General features: G+C 31.3%; 1 protein-coding gene across 1 annotated transcript in view; it reads right to left on the bottom strand.

Annotated features, from left to right (window-relative positions):
* LOC139504118 (transient receptor potential cation channel subfamily M member-like 2) overlaps window positions 1-23,464 on the bottom strand; it is a 92,221-nt gene that overhangs the window by 45,056 nt on the left and 23,701 nt on the right. Inside the window, exons 16-18 of the mRNA XM_071294179.1 lie at window positions 22,780-22,992; window positions 20,935-21,075; window positions 18,484-18,753 (exon numbers count right to left, since the gene is read on the bottom strand). Of these exons, the coding sequence (XP_071150280.1) occupies window positions 18,484-18,753; window positions 20,935-21,075; window positions 22,780-22,992 (624 nt within the window). The remainder of the gene's footprint in view (window positions 1-18,483; window positions 18,754-20,934; window positions 21,076-22,779; window positions 22,993-23,464) is intronic.

Genomic DNA, 23,464 nt, shown 5'->3' with positions numbered 1-23,464 from the left:
TGTTCACATAAATTTAGGATACCAGCATGTCCTCATTTTATTCAAAATATTGATACGTAACAAAATTTCAGTAGTTTTAATACCTCCAGCTGACTTGTACAACAAAATTATTTGACCGCATTACCAAAACTGACCATATGTGCACTTTAATTTGTAAATCTATATACACCATGACGTACCCGCATAGTATTAATCAGCCATATTTTTTAAGTCAGCAATCATTGTATAATATAATCATGACAATGGACAGCAATATTGCAATTTAATAACAACAAATTTTTGTTCGCATAAATTTAGGATACCAGCGTGTCCTCCTTTTATTCAAAATATTGATACGTAACAAAATTTCAGTAGTTTTAATACCTCATGCTGACTTGGAAAGCAAAACTATTTGACCAAAACTGATCATATGTGCACTTTTATTTGCAAATCTATATACCCGCATACCATTGTACCGAGCACCTTAATGTCTTCTCCTGGCGCTCCTGTTCACATTTTAGTAGGACCGTAAATGTACACGTAATCAATAATATTGGAAAACCATTAATGCAAAAAATATTCTGAATAAATTGAGAATGTCAGAATTTCATCTCTTTATTTATAATAACAGTCACATCATATATAGGAGTTCATGATGGTGTACGTGTAAAACAAAACTATTATGCCACATCATCAAAGTACCAACACTGACATGTCTGAATTCATTTGTACTATTTACAATGATTTAATAAAAAAAAGTATACGAGGTTCTCTTCTTGGAATCTATTATGTCGGTTGATTGATTTTGTTTATAGTTAAACGTCAAGTGGCAACTATTTCATTAAAGTCCGCATTGAGTATAATTTTAGGACGTCCCATATAAATATCGGCAATGACAAATCTCTCGATAAATCTGACGAATTTGACGAGATTGTTGATAGTTTTACCACATCGTATGCTTACGGACACTGTACAATTTCTGTAGAATATTCTGCGGGAAATAGAATAGTAAATCCAATGAAACAAGTTGAATATCAATGAAATATCCATGCAAGTATAAATTTATGCATAAAGTAAAATTTAGGAAGGGACAGGTAAACAACGGGGAACGAAGTAACGTAGACAATGTTGCCGATATCCCGTGATATAAGAATATTGTTCCGATGCGTTGGATAACCTTTCTATCCGCCTTCTAATAAAAAAAAACTCTGTGTGATCGTATAGCCATTTTTTATTTATATAAAAATACATGTATATCAAATAAAAGAGAGCATTTGTATAATATCTAGTAGAGTATAGCGAGTAAATAATAAATGATATCTGTGGAAAAACAATGCGAATGTTGTTTACATATTTTAATGAAAGCTCAAGTCTGATATGAAAACTCTTATAACGATAATCTGTCATAAGCAGACCTGTCCTCAGGTCTGGTCAATAGCAGACTTGTCCACAGGTCTGGTCAAAAGCAGACCTGTTCTCAGGTCTGGTCAGGAGCAGACCTGTCCACAGGTCTGGTCTGAGGCAGACCTGTCCTTAGGACTGGTCAAAAGCAGACTTGTCCACAGGTCTGGTCTGGGGCAGACCTGTCCTCAGGACTGGTCAAAAGCAGACTTGTCCACAGGTCTGGTCTGGAGCAGACTTGTCGATAGGTCTGCAGCAGTCCTAAAAAAGCAGACCGTAGGTCTGGTCCACCAACGACGAAGTTAACTTGCTTGACTGCTTAAAAATTCTCAAGTTAACTTAGAAAGCAGTCAACAAGTTAACTCTAAGTTAACTTTTGTCAAGGTTAGGACCGCACCCATCTGTATATGTAGGTTTGACAGTCTTCAAATTTCATATTTCTATGACATTCTGATAACTAGAAATTTTCTTTGAATACACATATTACTTTGGAATACTTCAACATTTGCCTTGGAAAACTAAATTATACTTTGAGTTTTACTTCAGATTACTTAAAATACTTGATATATTGAAAATTCGAAATCCATTACCTAATCTATTTTCATATCAAAATATCTCCAAATTGTTATTATCCAGTTTTGATATAACTGTCATAATATAAACTTGGTCTTACTAAAAATTATTATAAAGGTAATAAATTGTATCATGTTTCCAATAGTGTTATTTTTTTATTTGAAAATAGAAAATATTCAGCAAATCAGGATTAAGGTTCCATCTGACTTTGATAAGCTTTTTTTTTTTGAAAATGGCTAGAACTCATTCAAATTTCAAATGAATCGAACAGTAAACTGGAGCTTCTCTTTGTGTACTCTTTCAATAAAAATAAAAGTTAGCACAAAGAATTTCGGGGGACGTAGACTATATTAACTTTCGATAAAAAGAAAAGAAATAGATTAAAACAGGATATAGTATATGATCATTTTTTGAAAGTTATGTTACTTTTAAAAATAATATGCATTTATAATAAAAATAAAAACATTTTTTTTTATTCCTCTCTGTATATATATATATATATATATATACCTATGAATAATGAATAAAAACCTATAAATACATTACTTATTCAACACATGAATTAAAAGTTTTTTCCCCCAGAAACTATAGCTACTTGCCATAAGTAAAACAATGGCTTACAAGTGATAAAAAATTAATTAAGAATATTAAAAGAAATACAAGTGCTCAATATTTATCAACAGAATTAATTACAATTAGTAAAAGAAAGTATTAATGTGCATTAAAATAACTATTACTATAACTTAAAGAGATACTTCATGTGGTTTAAAATAATTACTTACTATCGTAAAAGAAAAACTTAATGTGAATAAATTATGTATGAAAAAAGTTACTTAATATTGATTAAAAGAACTTCTTAAGATACATAGAACATTTATTGCATTTAATTACTAGCTAATTACTTACAATTACTTAGAATTAGTAGTAATAACTCATTTTTCTCTTCGTTTTTTTACTTGTTTTTTTTTTACTTGATTTGAGTAACAACAATAGTCGTTTGAAGTAAAATCTAGTATTTTTCTCTTTGGGTGTATCAATGTAACGTTATTCAATAGACCCAAACTATCCCTGGTAGCCTTAAATACCGAAAATCAGCGTTTGTTTCATTTGGCTACTAGTAAATAATATTGAGGTTTGTTGTCATAAATATTTTTTAAGTTAAAAGACATTACTATTACAAGTATTATAAACATATTTGTATCTTATTTTCGAATATATTTTACACGGTCACACTAATATGTATTATCCGAAGATATGAAATATACTCACATTTTACGACAAAATTCACGTCTGAGAATGCATCGTCCATAATGTATGCATATAAGACAAAGAAATGATTACCCGAAATATTAGTTTTCTTTTGTTGATTCAGCAATGTAAATCCAAAAGTTACTAACAATACTTTCTTATCAATCTAACACCGACTCTTTTGTTTTCCAAAGTATTAATCTTTCAATGAATAGTTTTAAAATTGAAAGGCCTTTGTAACAATTATCTGTTATGTCTGCAGTATTTAAATTAAATAAATATTTGGAATATCTATCTGTGATATTATCAACGTAAGACAATAAGACCATTCGAATGGAAATGTAGAAATTGGTTCTCGGTTATAATCTCTATTAAATTCTGTTATGACCTTGAAATATAGATTCTTACATTGATACAAGTAAATTATAGGATTTATACAATCGAGATAGCTAAATTATCATATATTTGTTTTGCTAATCGAGTGCTTTCTATTTTCCACAAAGTTATCAATTTCATTAAATCTGTGTGCATATTTTGTTCATCTAGTGAGCTGATAATGGTTATGACCTTCAAACTCATTCAATCAAACCTTCTGAATTCATCGTCAACCTCACGTTGATTACATTGTTTTAAATAATGGGTTCGGTAAGGGTTAATTTACCTTATTTTTAGAGAAACATTCTTACAAAAGTTAATCCTCCAGAACGAGTAATTTGATAACGATTGACCGAAATGTGGTTTATATATACATAATCTTCTTGTTGCACCTGCATCGTCAACAATAAGCATTGAATAGTGTTTATTTTGAAATTTACGTTTCAGGCGAATTATTTTCTGGATTTTGTTACAATCAGTTTCAATTCTAAATAAACATGAACTATTTACCATTAAACATGTTAAAGGTAAGTATCATCGAATAAATCCTATATTACCGATATTTAAATATTTCTGATTTTGTTTTGATACGACGATTATATTCACTGCGTTTGAAAATGATGTACCTCGTTCTAAAATGTTTCATCAATGTCGTTTAATGATTGCTACTTCATAGAAATTTAAAAGAATTCCAGAGTTTTGTTAGTTTTAGATCTGATTCAGCAACGTCTAGATACATGAGATACAAAAACGATTTTTTTAAATTTTACTGGTTGTCTAGCTAATTATAAATAAATATTTAAATATAGCTTTGCATTAATATTATTTAATAAAAATATGTAACATGGATATGTTGATTGAATTCATTCCAAAATGAGTAAAATTCAGAAGAACAATTCCTGGAGAGAGATTGATTGGTTGTTGGTTACTGAAAAGTCCATTGGCAAATGATTCATTCATGATCAGAAAGATGGAGAGATAGTGGCAACAGATAAAATTTTCGGGTAGTATGACACAACATGGTATAGTGGATCTGTAAAACACAATAAGTGCACATTTAAAAAAAGTAATACATCGCCATTTGAAACTGATCTAAGGATCAGGTATTATTTCAATTGTTGGATGGAAGGGATTTTAGTACCCTTCATATGGATAGAAAAGTTTACAGATTGAACCAACGGAGTCCCAAAGTTTGTTCAACATTAGCAAGTAATATTCTATCATTAGATCAACGTTGGGCCAATGCCCTGTATAACACCTTACAACGTTGTTCCAACGTGTAGCCATCACGTTGGACCAACATAACGGCTCTTTGCACTTAAACATTGGACAAACGTTTAAAAACAACATGAACAAAATTGGGCCAATGCATGTAAATACGTTTAGCCAACGTTCCAATGTTGGCTGGGTTATGGGTCTTTTGTCTTATCTACCATTAAATTATAAGTCGACACACTTGCACCTCTGAGGGTTATGCCTAAGAAGTAGTCAAACTTTTTAAACTACTTGTAACCATAAATTGAACGAAATATTTATTCGTTCAAATGTTTTATTTTCTTAAATCTTATATAATGAATGGATTTTGAAAAAAGGAGCAAATCTGTGCGTGTTGAACTAGCAGTAATGATAAGAGGCCACATTAGTTATGAAAAAGTCAAAAGACCTAATTATGGGTTTTGAAATAGGCACAACAGTGTGCGTGCAGAACTACGTAAAATTTAAATCGGTAATTGACTTTGGTAGTTATCCGATGTTTAAATCTCGTAAATCAATGAAATAATCATTGTAAAAATTACATAGTTCATATATTTTCTTCAAAGTTGAAATGATAAACTCTACTTGAATGGTATAAAATATAGTCATCACATCTTTTATATCTAAATCATTTAAAGTGGTAGAGTAATAAACAAATACCCCTTAAATAACGAAATGAGCTAGCGTGATATTTTAGCTTTTATAAGCGGTAAAGTGTAATTCTTTTGTTGTTTATACAAATGAAATTATAAAATTATAAATACACAAACAATGAAGTCCTTGAACCCTTAAACGTTATATCATCTTGCAAATTTTACTTTTCTTTAGAAACAACAGCTTTGATATATGTATGCACTTGTTTTCTTTTAGCCTACCTGGCCCAAAGGGCGAAGTGAGCTCTTCTCATTATTTAGGGTCCGACGTTCGTTACATTTAACAAAAATATTCTACTGAACCTCCAGGGTCATATGTAATCACACTTGACCACAATCATCATTGGGTATCTAGTTTAAAAATTTGTCTGATGAACCCACCTGCCAAGCAAGATGGCCATCATGGCTAAAAATATAACATAGGGATTAACTGCAAGTTTTGTCTATTATTTTGAAACCGTTTTAAATATTTCATCCTTTATTTCAAGTTGGATAGGATAAATGCGTTGCATATAGGCACCAGCTTTGATATATGTATGCACTTGTTTTCTTTTAGCTTACCTGGCCCAAAGGGCGAAGTGAGCTCTTCTCATTATTTAGGGTCCGTCGTTCGTTACATTTAACAAAAATATTCTACTGAGCCTCCAGGGTCATATGTAATCACACTTGACCACAATCATCATTGGGTATCTAGTTTAAAAATTTGTCTGATGAACCCGCCTGCCAAGCAAGATGGCCAACATGGCTAAAAATATAACATAGGGATTAACTGCAAGTTTTGTCTATTATTTTGAAACCGTTTTAAATATTTCATCCTTTATTTCAAGTTGGATAGGATAAATGCGTTGCATATAGGCACCTCACTTTGAAGGTTGAAGTGAGAAGACATTGCATATGCAGCGGAACGTAACGTTCAAGGTAAATGCTAAAATAGAGGCGAAAGATACAAAATGGACATTAAAACTAGCTAGCTTCTTTTTATTCTTCTAAAAACATGTAGAAGCTCTAATGTGAAATCTGCAGTTTATCAACAAAGGAACAAGTCGAACATGCAGAGGAACACAGTCTGTTCCTTTGTACTATGTTTGTTAAAAAAAAACAAGTCAGCCGAACGTTAAAAAATATGTTGTTAATACAAAAAAAAATGAAGCATCTTGATTATGTCCGATTTAGAGTTTTATTTTGTGTGAATCAAAGAAGTATTATTTGTCCTCCGCTACCCTAGATTTGTGTATCTACGTTGACCATTTTGTATGAAACGAAGACCAAATATTTTAATTTGTTTTAAGCTTTGAATAGTGAATATTTGTTAAAAGTCTTGACAATTAACACCTCTCTTTCTATCTACTGTTTCCTTTATTGTACAATTACTGTCCCCTTAAGTGTTCACATATCCTTTGATATATAAAATAAATAAAGTGGAATACTTTTTAACTTTATCAATGTTTGCATTTTACACGTATCATATTTGGGAATTCTGTCTTCTTCAAAGCAAATCCAAACCATGTCTGTCAATATGAGAACACATTTTAAAACAATCCCCTTTTTATCATCCTGCACTGAGGGATTCAATTTATGGTTCATCAACATATTCTTATTTTGAAGAATTATTTGGCCTCAAATTCTTCTGATCCTGCTATATAACAAATATTTTACATGAGATATGTTTTCCATGTAGTGATGTTATGCTATTGTTTCATAAAAATGGAGAAGGTTTGGTACCATTAAAACGTTTAATCCCGCTGCAAATGTTTGCACCTGTATTAAGTCAAATGTACATTAGTTGTCGTTTTTTATGTTATTTATATGTTTTTCTTGTTTTTTTATATAGATAAGACTGTTGGTTTGCCCGTTTGAATGGTTTTACACTAGTAATTTTTAGGCCCTTTGTAGCTTGTTGTTCGGTGTGAGCCAAGGCTCCGTGTTGGAGGCCGTACATTGACCTATAATAGTTTACATTTATAAATTATTATTTGGATGGACAGTTGTCTCATTGGCACTCACACCACATCTTTCTATATCTATTTGTTATTTGTTCAAAATGGTAGCACAATGACATCTTTTGGATACCACTCTTTTTCTGAGAGATTTCAAGAAAGGTTTCATACTTGGTATTATTGTTGTCTTCATTAACAGCTGTCTTAATTTTATCAAACAAGAAGGATTTACTGGGGTTTTTATGTTTGTTCTCATACTTTAATCACAGGTCCATCCTCTGAACGTCACTCCTTCGATACCATTTGGTTTAATCGCGTACCATGCTGTGAACCTGATCATATCACCATGTCATTTGATAAGACAATTTATATGGAGCAATGATGCTTTGACTATTTTCCGATAACACCTATGGAACGCAAATCCTCCAAGACAGTTTCCCTGAAGCAACAATGCTCTAGGACATCTAGACAGAACAACCGAAGTACAAGATACACGTTATCTGAGTGAGTGCCAACCTCATTGTAGTTTAAGCATAATTGCATATTGTACGAAACATATGGCGATAAATGTAATACCCATATAATCCATATACTTAATCATGAATCATAAACAGTTTATATTAACATATAATAATAATTTATTTGAATAACTTCACAGACAAGTAAAATAATACATGGTTAAGGTAAAACTACATAATTACAAAGTAAAGGTACAGATATAATAAAATGCAATTATCTCCGTACTTAAAGCCCTATTAAACAATAAAATATGCTCAACTAAATGGTTTTAGTTACCTAGGCGAACATATACATTGGAATAATGTTCGATTTGAAATTGATTAAACTAAATGATTTATAATTTTCTTAAATTGTGAAAGTCATAAAAGGTCATACACATTTTGAATAAAAACAAACAGGAAAGGGTAAGTCAGAAACCAACACGTGGGGATAATGGTCTAATAACTTGATAAATTTTCATTCAAATCTTTAGGAGTTAAAATCTTCTGTTGTCTGGTTAAGAACATGTGTATTTCCTGTTTATTAGAATTTACTGTGTCCAGAGTTTGGTTAACTTAAAGTAAGTACTGCCTTCATTCGACCTGTTAAACGACCAAGGTAAAACTTGTTGGTATATACGGACGTATAGGCAGCCGTATTACCTTTAACCTGTAAAAAGTCTGTTCGAATTCATAAAGCTTTTTTTTTCACAATCAACACTTTACAAAATTATGTTATTGACACATGTTGTGGTCAACAGTCATTCATAAAAGCGCGTCCGATCGTTAAGAAATACAAAAAGTACATACAAAAAAGAATTAAAATAAAGTTTCTAATTAAAAGATAACACGCTTAAACTTACTGTTAATGAAAAACATAATATAATAAACCAATAAATATTTCGGAATACATGTACATCTTCACTACCATCACAGCTGCGATTAACCATTAGAAGATTGAAGATTGGTCTTAAATTTACACCTACATATTTTATACCAAAACAAAAGTAAAATAACAAAAAAACCGAACTCCGAGGAAAATTTAAAACGGAACGTCCATAATCAAATGGCAAAATCAAAAGCTCTAACACATCAAACGAATGGATAACAACTGTCAACTGTCTTATGTAGAAAATGTTAGTTTAACCTGTTCTGATAGATAGCTAAACCTCTCACTTGTATGACTGTTGTATAAAATTCCATTATAATGACAACAATGTGTGAACAAAACAAACAGACATAATAGGTAAAAATGTCAAAAGTAAGGAAACAGTAAACAACAGTCAATGCATTGATAGAAAGATTCTTAAAATTCCACTTCAATACATAAATATTATGTATTCAAACGAATATATCAGCAAGAATAAGTTATAAAATAAAAATAAATGAAGTCCCTTTATATCTATAATCCTGGGTTTTATAAAGCTCTGCAAATCTGCTGATACTGATCCTCATATAAAACAATACTGATAGTGACAATCATATAAGTAAAATACCGATACCAATCTGAATGGAATGGAGAGTCTCACGGTGCATTTTCTGCTAGATTTTCTGATTTGCATCTAATCATATTATTAAATGTCATGTTTATAATTGTTTAACGAAGCCCTAAAGATGGTTTTATAGGTTCATATTTCAACTGTGTATACCCCTAGGAACCTCTACTATCAATACATTCTGTTTTGTTGCCATTATCTGTTTTACAGTCTTCAGAATTAGATCTACGTCAGACGACAAAACATTTATTTGTTCTTGCAAGCTTAGATCTGTATCTTTTTCATAACTAGCTTCAAACCTGAAAGCATGACAAAAAACAAATGGAAAATAACTAATACTAAAAGTTCGACAAACGTTCATCTTTAATTCTAAAAACAAATGCTTCATTTATACTTTAACTTTTTATAATTGGTCGCATGAAATAGAACAATTTTGCATTCGCTATTCATCTCTCCCTTAATCGTTTATCAGATTGCTAAATCCCGAAGTCTGAAGTGACATATTAATATATATATATATATATATATATATAACTATGTATTTCAAACTTTCCTAAAATAATAGGAAACAAAACCTGAAATGATGTTTACGAATATTTTCGAAAAAATGGATATAAAAGTAATATTAAAAAATAAATAAATATGAAAAACAGAAAATACCCGTCCTTTTCAGCATCCATATTTCTAGCCCGACGTCTTCGTAACCGAGTTGATGAATTTAAATGACTGTATACTGCATCTTTTTCTAGAATAGCTAATTTTTCATTTTCGGCATCGGTTTCTGTAATTTCTGTAAAGTAATATGTTCAAAGTGTTGAGTTTTTACTTCTTCAAAATGACGTGAAAGAAGAACTTGTTTATTCTTTCAATTTTACTCAAAAATAATGTAAAATATGAAAATTGAATATAATTTAAGCGGAATCCGGTAATGCAACCAAGAAGAAACTTTTAACCTCGCCACCCTTTCATGCACTTGTACCATTTTATTAATCAATTAGTGATTGTGTTGAATCATTTCTTAACTTGTTGATAAATTTTGCTTATCTTAATTGATTCTGTCTGATGACAACATTTATAGACTCAGTCCGATTGAAAAAATGTCATTTTGTATAAAGCATGTCTATAGTTTTGTTTGTTGCACCCTTTATGAAAATAAGGAGACGTGGTAAGACTTATATTTAAGAATGAACAAGGACTAAATGGTCCAATAGATACATTACATACAGGGATATACATTTATATTATATGTGTGTACTATATATAGGACCATTGAGTGCAACCATTTATTCAATATCAACTTTGAAATGAGGAACAGCAATACAAGCGCTATTGTTTTGCTTTTTTTCCGTGCATATATCAATTTTGTGTCATAGATGGGAACCTCATATCCGGTGTTTTTTTTATTACATGTACAAATGTCATCCTTTGTCAATTTGTTTTGTTTTGATTTTGTTTTATGCTTTATATCTCTAACAAGACGGACTTTAATATGACTTTGAAGAGTATTTTCATAGGAGGTATCTCTACAAGCTGTTAATGTCAATTAACCAGCGCGGAGTCAAAATGTCACAATCGTGATAAAGACACGTTCGGTAAAATTACAGAGCAGACAACTCAACTCGTATTTAAAGAGCAAAGTTGTTAGTAAGGAATGTATATTTTGCGTATATGATACATCTAAATGTTACCTGCCATAAAGATCTAAGGTTTCATCGAGATTTGTTCTTATCAGAGTTAAACAACTTGATGCACACATGAGTAGGTTTTTGCTGTGAATGATTTATAAATACGCAAACGCGTGAAGTCGAAATGGGAATAATTTCCACAGCTCATGCAAAGAGTGTTTAATGATTTCTGCATGTACAAGAACCATTGAAGCAACTCTTTGATTGGCTTGTAAATGGACTTGTACATGGCAAAAGTTTCAAAAATACAACCATTTTCTAGTGGCAGTAAAAATTCCAGGCCTTCATATCGGTTAAATCATTTGCAGAATCTTCCTATTGCATATAACTTTTGTAATTTTTTGATTGAATCACACATTTTAGAAACGTTTTCGTAAAGTGTATTTTTGTATTTCAAACTTGGCAAAATGAATCGGTGAGGAATAATAGGCTATACTTATAAAAAAATATTCTTGGCAATATTAGCACAGAAAGTTATTTTACCAAATCAAACTTTCACATCTACCGGAATTAAGTCTGATTCAGTATCTTAATCACACGTTTTGAGTTGTTTGCGTTGTTTAAATATATTTCTATAAACCAGTGATTTCATACACAGCATAATTGATTGCCTCATTTGATTTGATTGCCGATCTACACATGTGAACAATTTTATCAGCTTTTTATCTATACTTATAATCTAAGTTTTTCTTAATATCTATGCATTGTTAACAACTAACCTTGTTTGACCTTGTCTTACTGAACAAATTTTGTTTTCTTACTGTTGAAGTTGGTTTATCGTATCATATGTAAAATGTCTATGGAGAAACTCTTTTCTGAAACCTCGCCAGACAAAAGTGCACATTTGACAAATTATCTTATTTACACGATTTCAACTTGATAATAATACTTTAATGTTCGAAATCCTTATTTTTATGAGCTTTTTTTTTATTTGCATCATTAACATATAAATGATTGAAGATTTGTTTCGGTACACGTAAAGTGTGAGTAACGAAATGTTTTTATCAAATTGTAGGTATTCTAAAATATGTGTTATGCATTCTGCTTGACACCAAGGAGAAGGAAACAACCACAACAAATAAAAGAGGTAAAAGAACTTGGACATGAACATGATTACATAGCTATAGGAAGATGTGATGTGAGTGCCAATGAGACAACTCTCTATTCACTGCTATTCAAATAACAATTTATGAAAGTAAACCACTATAGATCAATGCACGACCTTCATCACGGAGCATTGGCTCACACCGAACAATAAGCTATAAAGGGCCCCAAAATTACTAGTGTTAAATCATTCAAACGGGAAAACCATCTATATCAAAAACGAGAACCGAGAAACACTTATAAATTACAATAACAAACGACAACTACTGTACATCATATCTAAAGTTTCATCGCTGCACTTGTTTTTTTTTATATCAACAGTCCGCATCCCTACCCCCCTAAAACGACCTACAAAAAGAACACACAGAACACGTTTTAGTGTTTTTCATGGTAAGGAAAATTTGTGATAAAAGCAGGTAATTTTTTTCTTCTTTTCGATTTTATCCTCAATAGTTTATCAAATTTAAATCAAACTCACTCGAGATAATGGAACGCTTAGCAGACTTAACAGATTTGTATCTTTTATTGAGGACCATGTTGAACTACCTATATCTTTCTGTGAAGAGGGCTTACATAGGCTATGCCTGTTACCCAATCCAATTCAATATATTTGAATAAAATATTGTTTAAACAAATCTTTTTGTTATGTGTGCCGTTGCTCATTGACGTTTTCCGCATCCTTCTTATTCATCTTCTATAAATACGTATTACTTACTAAACTTGTTTTTTCTTTTACCTGTACATCTATTTTTGATGTACAAAATAAATATCTTGAGATGACTGAGGATAATAAATGGTGGTACCAATGACGATCTATCATAATACTCCTGAATGAGCGAAAATCTGTGGAATTTCCAAACCAGTTCGTTGTTGTCTTGAACTTTTGTAAACGTATGTCTAGGGTTAAATAAAGACATAATGCAAATTTCATAATTATACTTAAGCATCATATTGATTTGCTAATCATATTTTTACCTACAAGGTCCATTTGTTTTAAATCGACTCTTACTTTAGTACAATAAGCCTCCTTTCAAAAATTCTAATCAAAAACCAATTGTTACATCGTCAAAACAAAACGGATTAATAATGCTCTTCAACTTCGTACTTGTTTAGCTTTATAACTATTTTGATATGAGCGTCACTGATGAGTCTTATGTAGACGAAACGCCAGTCTTGCGTAATAAATTATAATCCTGGTACCTTTGATAACTATTTCAACATGAGGTACGTCTATCTCATATTTTTAGGCAAAGTAAGCATTCTGTATAATTGATTTTTGTTTAGAAGAAAATGAAAAGTGATGTCAATACCTATATAAAGAGACCGACCGTTCAAGACCCCCATGGGTAGTCAAGGCCGTTAACAAAAACCTCGAAATCGTATATAAAGAGGGGATTCCGAGTGCAAATAAAAAAAAATGAACTGAATCAAACAACATCGTTACCATGTAAGCAGTAACTCCCCTTAACGGAAACTCTAGAATATCGTATCGATGAGAAGATACTACTCTATATGCAGCCACTGCTGGAATGTTGCTTAAAATAATCGAATGTGTAAATGGTGAAAATTTCATTTTGTGTTAATGTCTTCAATCTGATCTGTTGGATGTTTAACGAATTTAAGTCCAAAAGAAAAATTCGAAATAAGAAGTCATGTCTTTAGTTGAAAAAAATTCCAAACTTAAGTATCTCATTATACATGCCAGCGGCGTCGAATAGAAACCGACCTCATGCAAATAAATATAAATACACCTGCTAAACTTTTTCGGGTGGAAAGTCTTAACTATTTGAAAATTGTTATAAGAATCCTACAAAACATACCAAAATTGATCTTTTATTTCGTACTTTCATGTTTCAAAAATCAATCAAAGTCTTATATAAAATTTTAAAGATATTGGGAGATCAATTGTTGTAAAAAAATTAATTTACAATGAAATGACAAACCTACATGCATAGAACCCTCATAAGTTACCAACATTATATTTGTGTTTTTTTATGGTATACGTTAGCAAAATTGCTATATAATTGTTCTCTTTTTTTGAATTTGAAAAAAAAAAATCGATGCAATAAAAGTAGGTGGTGCTTATCTTTTGGCGGATTGTATATATGCACATGTGTACGTGCACTTGCTAAAAGTCAATTTATATCCGTCTCAGCTCATGATATACGTTCAAGAGTTTGAGAATAAAAATAATTATAGATTATCGTTGGTTATCTCAACGAGATTGACTTTCTCGCTAGAGTCGGTACTGCGAAAGCGAGAAGAGCAATCGAGATATGATGATCACTGATAATCTGTTGATAACTATTTTGCCTATGAAGACGTTGCTAATTTCCTTGACAACGGCACATGTTCCCTTCGTTTCTTACGATAATTTGCATATCACTCGACTCCGCTGATAACGAAAATTATCAGTCAGGAAGACCAAAGGAAAAATTCGTAAAATAGCGATAATAAACATTATTCTGCTGTTTAAAGCAAATGATACAAACATAACCTTGTAGACACCACATTCGGAGTTCATTTGATTAGTTAAGTTTTTTTTAATCCTCTTACTCGATAAATTTTATTACTAAATTTGTTGCAAAAACTCAAACGTTTTAATGTTTTTTTCGGGGTGTCATAAAACGGTGCTTACAGTGGTGTTGGATCTACTTATACAACCTAAAGATTAACATTTTTTTATCTGTTTTGTGGACAACACTTTTAAGTCTTCTATATAGTATAGTGCGTACTTGTTGGTTTTTGCCATCCATGTCTTTTGGTCATGTACATAGACGATGTTTTCTCACTATATATTTAACGGTTTTGTGACTATGTTGAACGCATCTTTTTTATCGAACTTGAAAAAAAGGATACATCATATACAATGAAGACTTCCTCATATATTGACTTACATCTAGAAATTGACAACGAGAACCCGCTATAATCAAACCTTTTCGACAAGAGAGAGTATAGCTTCCTTATTATGAACTGTCTATTTCTATGTACCAACATTCCGGCCTGCATATTGAATATATATCATCCAGTTGATACGAACTTGCCTTTTCCTTGATAGTGGATTGCTGCTCACAGGAAAGGTATTAAACAAGAGCTCAAAGTTCAATCTTCGAAAAAGTAACGGATGCCATCACAAGTTGATTAGCCCATTATGAAATATCTGTTTCACGGATGACGACGGACATGTTTAAAAAGTCGTAGCCACAAGCATGTCCTCTTGTCATCCGGTGTGAAGTATTGAACTAGACATATTCCCAGGTGAACACTAACATGAGCAACACAACAAGTGCCACATGTAGAGCAGGATCTGTTTACCCTTCCTAATGACGTGAGAACAATGCTGGTTTTGATTAGATCCGTATTGCTCAGTCTTTAGTTTTCTTCGATGATATTTATATACTAATGTTCGTCTTCTTGTTAATTTTTTCTTTGTTTTTGCCATTGCATTTAAGTTTATTTTCAACTTCTGACTTCCAATATTCTTCGCTTCTCTTTAAAAAAATGTAAAGTACTAGATATCTATACATCAAACAGTCTGAATCATTAACCATACTTACGAAAACATCGCAATTAGAAGATTCACAAGAACTATATGTGTTACTACCATGTAAATGGACAGTACAAATGTATTTATCTGGTTTCTTAAAGGACATCTATCCATAGTCCCATTACTGTATAGTTCTACATTTTCAGTACAATCATCTGGCAGCGCTCCTATAATAAATATTAGTCTTCCTTATCATATATAAAAAAACAGTAACAACGCATATTAAGATTATTGTATTGTTTAGAAATTTGACTTCGTCTATGGATTTATTTTATTTCAGTAAAGTATCTTACATATTTAAATCAACATACCAACCAATATTATTATTTTCACAACATTGTTTAAATCTCCTGTCTTGAACTTTTTGAGATTTATCTTTATTGTAAGTCATATTTTTAAAGAACTATTTGCCTAAAAACATAGAATTGTTTCTATGTAATGCAATTGTTATTTCAACAACAAATAATATTGAATACGACTGAATAAAATGAAAACAATTACATTTACTGCTAATAAAAGAAGTTAACAAGCCGATAACAAAAATTAAAAAAACAAAAATACCGAACTCCAAGGAAAATTCAAACACATAAAGTCCCTGAACAATTGACAAAATCAAAAGCTCAAACACATCAACCGAATGGAAAACAACTGTCATATTCCTCACTCGGCACAGGCATTTCCTTATGTAGAAAATGGTGGATTTAATCTGGTTTTAAAGCTAGTTGAACCTCTCACTTGTATGACAGTCGCATTGAATTCCATTATATCGACGACAACAAGACACTTTATCTTTGAATATGCCATTTGTATGATAATTGACGAATACGGGATAAGTACAGGCAAAGGTAAGTTAAGATTTATTAACACGAAATTCAATAGAGAACATGTTTACTTAATTCAGTAGATGATAATAATAACGGATAAACTTAAATAAAATGTCGACATAACAGAAAAGGTTAATTTGAATATTATAGAATAGCGTATTTTAAAATGCATTCAATAGCTGTATTGAACTTAGTATTTGACAATGACAGCATATATGATTGAAAGAACACAAATTAGTATCTGCATATCACGAATACATGGACGTGAAAAACTCCCGTTTATTAACAGAATGGGATTAGTATAATAACAAGACACGCAAAGGAAACGGATCGTATTGATCAATGCCATGACTGGAAATAAATCAAATTAAGATTTGTCAAAAAGTGGAAAAAGTCGTAGCAAACAATAAAACTAGTCAACAATTATGGACCATAGTAATTATGACGTCATAAATCTTTTGCAGACTGTTTTCTATTTATGTTTACGGAATGGCGAGCGTTATGTATTTAGGTAGATAGGTAGTGAAAACAGAGGTACATTGACACTAACATTTCAATTTTTCTATAGCTTATTATACCATTTTTTTGTAGTATAATTAAAGAGTACTTGATGATTCAATAACTTTTATGATCTTATATCTAAAAACAAATTTATTCCGGATCGAATCAGAATGTGAATGACATGTTCACAAAAGTATGATATTATACATTTACTAAAGATAGTATTTGCACTGACTGATATAATGAAATAACTGAATTATTTACACGTTAACAACGACTGTAAATACATAAGTTACCGTAAAACTGTTCTAGGAATAATTCTCCATACAACTGCCAATATGGCATATATACGAGATTCTGAAAAAGTGGAAATCCAGGTTCTGTATTTGGGTACATAGTTGCTTGGTAAATGACTCCGAAGCCAAATAAAAAAACAGCAAATATCAAGATGAAGAAAATGACGTCGAACATCTACAAAGAAATTAAGACTTATACAAGTATGTCTTAAAAACATAACAATGATCCAATCTACCTTCGGTCAAATATATTTTACAGTTTTCAATGGAATTTTTTCTTTAAATTTATTTTAAAATCTGAATGATTATATACAAAAAATCTCTTAAAAAATCAGAACAACAAGTGAAACAAAGAGTTATCAGGAACTTGTAAGCGACGCTTTGGCCATAGGATTTATATTTGATAACATTGAAACATCTAACAGAGGCAATTAAACTATCTTTAAACGGTAGATAAATAGTGAAACGTCATTAACTTGTAACATATAACCCAGTTAAACATGACTTGTTACATGTAGATTATAAAAACATTTCAGTATGAAAACGTTTAAATCGAGATGTAAAATACTAATAGTATTGCTCTTTGAATATTTAATACACTTTTTTGTCCTTTTGACTAATATGATACAGAGTGTCTGATTGACCAATAGAGATAAAGATTGTTCGACGGAGCACTTATTTTAGAGCCTATGTGTCCTATGCCTACATTAAACGATATATTGTTTAATCAGTAGTAAGTTTAATATCTACGTTAGAGATTGAATGCTGCATTTCAAGCAAAATATGGCAAATAATTCTCATGAAACCAATTACATAATTATTGTAAAATAGGACCTCGTAGAATACTGTATCATCATTTATATCCTGAGTACCAATTTTTGTGAATTAAAGAGAAAATATATTTTACGTGCAAATGCCGTGGGATTTCAAAAGTTCCAATCACAACCTTTCGGAAATTTAAACCTTGCTTAAAAAAAATGAACTCGTGGTTTCAATCTAACAACGAAATCTACGAAAACTGGTTTCCATCGAATAATAATAAATCCACAGTATTTTTTTTTTTTACGTGAAGATCCATTATTCAAAGCATTTGTCAACAACGAAAATACTAACCATTCTTCCAATCATAATAACTTTCGGTCCAATCTGTTTGGAAACAAGAAAAAACTGCATGCTGTTTATGATAAATGTTCCCAATGTTAATGCATACATCATTCGTGCATTATGAAAGTCCACAGCTGACAATGTAAATCGAAGAAATACAGACATGAAAAACATACAGTACATCAACAGTTCAAACAGTGTCCAAAAAGAGAACCAGGTCATTGCATTTAGGGTCAGTTGCCTCCACTCGAAACTTTGAAAGTGCTTCATAGCAATAGCCTGAAAGAAAATGTATCGTGTTACATAGTAAAAGTTGCTGTTTGGTATATGTCAATAATAGAGCAACAGAACAAAAGGTGAAAAAAGGTTTAAGGGTCTTCAACAAAAGGTATCATACTATATATCTAGTCACTGCCTTTGCCGCGTATTGAAGAATACTAATTAATAGTATGAGATATATACTCATGTGATTAGATGATAAAAATAAGTCATTAACAATATAAAGTAAAAACTATCATGATTACAAAAACTCAACCATTGATTCGGTAACTTGGGTGTTTTACCAGACGGAGTATAAATACTGTTGGATAGTGGACTAATTGAATTCTCAGGAAGACTCTAAGTAAAAAGAGGGGAAGTACACAAATGTATGTTTTGACCTTCGCGAAAAATATCAGTGCATATGAATTCTACATTCCTTGATTTTTTTACAAAATTTCATAGTCAAATTGTCGAAGTTTTAGCAATAACAGTAGTTTCTATGAGATTTACAGAAGTGCAACTATATTGGGTACAACGGAGAACATTTAGAATTTTACCAAATCTGGTCAATCTCCAGCGATTAAAATGAAATTAACTCCAATATCGAAATTCATAAATATTTCAAAAAAGATTGAGAAAATCCTTGGCTTGGGTTTCCCCTGGGCCAATTTGTTTTTCGTCACCTCCTATGTCGAAACAATATCATTTTCGCCACCCTTGCAAGTAACACAAACATATTATTGTTAAGAACTTGTTTCCCTATTTGCTAACAAAAAAAATCAATTTGATGCTTATCTGAACAATTTGCCTTCCTGTCTCCAAATTAACACTAACACCATATTTCTTACACGAGATACCTTTCTAAAAATATGTACTAGAAATCTTGCTAGGTAAAGTAAGCCCTAGACTATTCAAACAGATGCAGCTGTGGTGTTAGTGTTAATTTGGAGACAGGAAGACAAATTGTTCAGATAAGCATCAAATTTTCTTTACTTGTTAATTAAACCTGTATCTTCATTTAAAGCGTAATAAAAGATAAGAAACCTTTTAAACTCTACTAGTGATACCTCAAAGTATGTTTAACTGAATAAAAGCGATCAACAACGTCATGAAATTATGAAAACAAAACGTAATAAATTTCATGCGTCAAAGTGCTTTCCTGGAATTACCTTCATCAGGAACACTCGAAGCCGAATATTCGAAAGCCAAGGATATATATGAACTGAAACAGTTGAAGAGCTATATAACCAAAAAAAAGATCTAAAAAACAGCCAAATCCATCTAAAGTCAACTTTGCTAACTGGAGTTGAAACCTTTTTTTTTTAAATTTAAGAATTTAAAATTATTCAATTTGAGTATATCATTTATATAGCGGAACTTTAAGTAATAATACAATTTCTTATAATTATTTCTGAAGCTGCAATATCGTTAGACACATTTGCAATACCGTTGTTGGCTTGTTTCCTGTTTCCCATCAACTTATGTATTAGAAATGACATGATTATGTATTACAACTTCCGTAATACTATAAAAATATGATTGAGCAATGCTGCAACTAATGAGACACTTTTTACTAGTGAACCTCCAGTATGTAATCATTAATAATATGAAAGAAAAATTTGCAGCTGTAAGTTTAGCAAAATTTTTTAAAAAGACATCAGTCAATCAATCATGCCAATGAAGAAATAATTTAATGAAAGAAGAAACTCAATTAGCTGTTATTATGGTTATAAGAATGCCAACTATCAGTTGGAGACTGAGTCCACGAAACGTTGTATATGGTCTAGTGTTAAAAAAGTAAGACATTGTCATTTAGTATGGATGTTATTTTTGTCTTTTGCAATAAAAACTGTATTTTAAATTTGATTTTTTTCCTTTCTGGCTTTCGGTATATATTTGTTTACCCGCATCTCTTTTCAAATCATTTCTTTTCGTAAAAGGCAACATTTTCACATGTTTAAAAATCTATGACTGAATCAATTCGATGAAATGATTGTTGATTAATGATTGTAATATCGAAACGTCTTGTAATATGATGTGTGATTTTTTGCTCATAATTGATATATTACCGAGCTAATAACTGAATATTTACTCATTAGATGTCATACAAGTTATCAATAACCTTCAATGACCTGACTGTCATATACCTGTACTCCAAAAAATACTGAATTCAAACATATATTGTATTCGTTTACTTACCTGTCGTATTTCTTCTGTTAAAGATGATGCAGCCCATGCATAAACAATGTATTCATAAATTGAGGGCAATTTCTCTTCCGTGGGATGTAAATCTGTCAGTACAAAGAAGCTGAATGCCACCAACATTGCCAGATACGTTAACTATTTGAAATAAACAAGACCATTTGGAAATGACAAAACAATTTTGGTTCAATTTAACGTAAACTAATGATTGAATATCAGACTTGCAGAACGCAACACGCAACATGGTTCACATATTTGCTGTAGGATCTGCATTTCCTTCCGGGGCGCTGGATAACACTGTCGAATTTGCGTTGTGGTCGTGTTGCCAGTCTTTATATAATGAAGTGTTTTGTGAACTGTTTTCTTTTGTTTTCGGCTTTTTTGCCATGGTATTGCCTATTTTTCTCGACTCATGGTTATTTTTTTCCGTTTGGTAAATTCTCCCCTATTTCTATATGTTTACTTGAAAATGAAACTACTTAGTATCTGAAGATGTCGTTTAGTTAATTTATTGTCAACTGCATACGGTCATGATGACAATGTTTCATTAATACTCAGTTTTAAATAAAAAATAAATCTTAGAAATAGGTCTGCGCAGGAATTGCATGAAACGTCTAATTAACTGTCCAAATTTCGACTAGATATGCCTGTGTGTGCGTATTGCAACATTTCACACAGATAAACAGACGTTCTTTGTTTGGGAGTCCGACCCTAGATAAAATATATTTTGGATTTTTTTTTTTTATTAAATTGGGGTTATTATGAGAGGAAATGTTGTTATTTCAACCTTTTGCTTCTTATCATCCTCCTTAAATCTGTTTTTGGTTCGACCTCCAATCACAAAATCAAAACCCTAAAACTGGCAAAGGTGTTTCCTGATCCTTGCCTTTTCTAACATAGTTTATAAAATATATTACTTGATTTCTGTTGGAACAGAAACAAATGTATCCTTACTTGAAGTACACTCAAAGAGAAATTGCAAATCCAGACAGTAACTATACCTTTCTGTGGTAGCAATATAGCACTAAGCACACCGTGGTTTTATAGTATAACATTTGGCTCATACACTTTATTTCAACTTAAGTGATACTTAGATCATAGCACACCGAATGGCACTAATATTGAAAATATATAATGTTAAAGTAAAGAGTAAAGTATATTCAGGTAACAATATCAACAACATTCACAGGTGATTAAAGATCCATTTCTCAACATATGTAACAATTTGTAATAAGATAAAATATAAAACCGTTGAATGATCATTACAGCTTCAATTCCAAACAAACAAGCTGAATATTGTTTTTATAAAAACAAGTATAAACAATGAACGTCATTCAACTTATTTACAAGAAGGCCTTAGAAAGTATCGACATAATGTGGGTATTAAAAGGTCATATATTAAATTTCTTAGGGAACCGGGTATTAGTAAATAAAGAATGAAGATAACATGGATAAGTCATTCAAACATTAAAACAAACTACATTGCACGTTGGCGGATCCAGGGAGGTTCCAGGGTTTGGATCCCCCTTTTGGTGGCCGATCAATGCATTTGAATCGAGGATATAGTTGGAACACCCCCCCTTTTTTGTCCTGGTTTGGGAACCCTTCTTTTTAAAATGGCTTGATCCGCCCCTGTTGCATTATCTATAAATGACATTTCGTTGAAGCTATTTTCTTTTACTTTCTTGTAATTTTTAATTGTCATCTGTCCCTCTTTTGTAGTTAAGGATTCAAACCCTTCATTCATTTGTTTTCAAGGTTTTTATTGATGCATACCTATAATTCTATTTCCATTGAAATGACAAGAAATAATAGAAACGAAAAAGATGGTTGAATACTTACAACAGAAAAGAGGAATTTGATCAAAGGTGCGTTGTAAAAGTAATATATTTTCCTTATCCAGTTAGGCACAGATTGTAAACATGTAGTATTGTTCATCTTTTCTTTTGTGCTCAATCTCTCAGATTGAGTGACTTTTGCTCTCTTGCCGGGTTTTTCTAACTTCAATATGTCCCATTTCAATATAGGGAGAAAAGTAACAGCAAAGGTTATTGCCTATAAAGAAATATAAAGGAAACACAATTGGTTCAGTTCTAATTAACAACAAATTTCATTAGAAGAAACCTATTTAAATTTAATCTCATTATAATTCTTTTATATTTCAGTTTGAACCAAGGAACTATACTTTTCGCCAAAATAAACGCTTTTTGTTCCTATTATTAATGTTTATTTTTTTATGGTGATGTTCCTTATGTCCTTTGTATAACGATGTCAATATTTTCAAACTAGTTAACTAAACGCCTGTCTATATTGACAGTTTATATTTCAATGAACTTAGTCTATGTGTACCTGTAAAATTATCACGTCAGTGATTTCGATATTATAATGTTATTAAAGGGCTGTTTCTGTATTGTCTTTTATATAGATTGTAGGTAAGTTGTATTGGCTCCTATACTCATATTAGAAACACATTCAGCTCTTCTAAGTGTAGAAACTTTTATGTTATGCTCCATGATACTCGTACATA

The sequence above is a fragment of the Mytilus edulis genome, chromosome 14, assembly GCF_963676685.1.
Source record: "Mytilus edulis chromosome 14, xbMytEdul2.2, whole genome shotgun sequence".
Taxonomy (NCBI): domain Eukaryota; kingdom Metazoa; phylum Mollusca; class Bivalvia; order Mytilida; family Mytilidae; genus Mytilus; species Mytilus edulis.
This window is presented reverse-complemented; position numbering and strand designations above follow the sequence as displayed.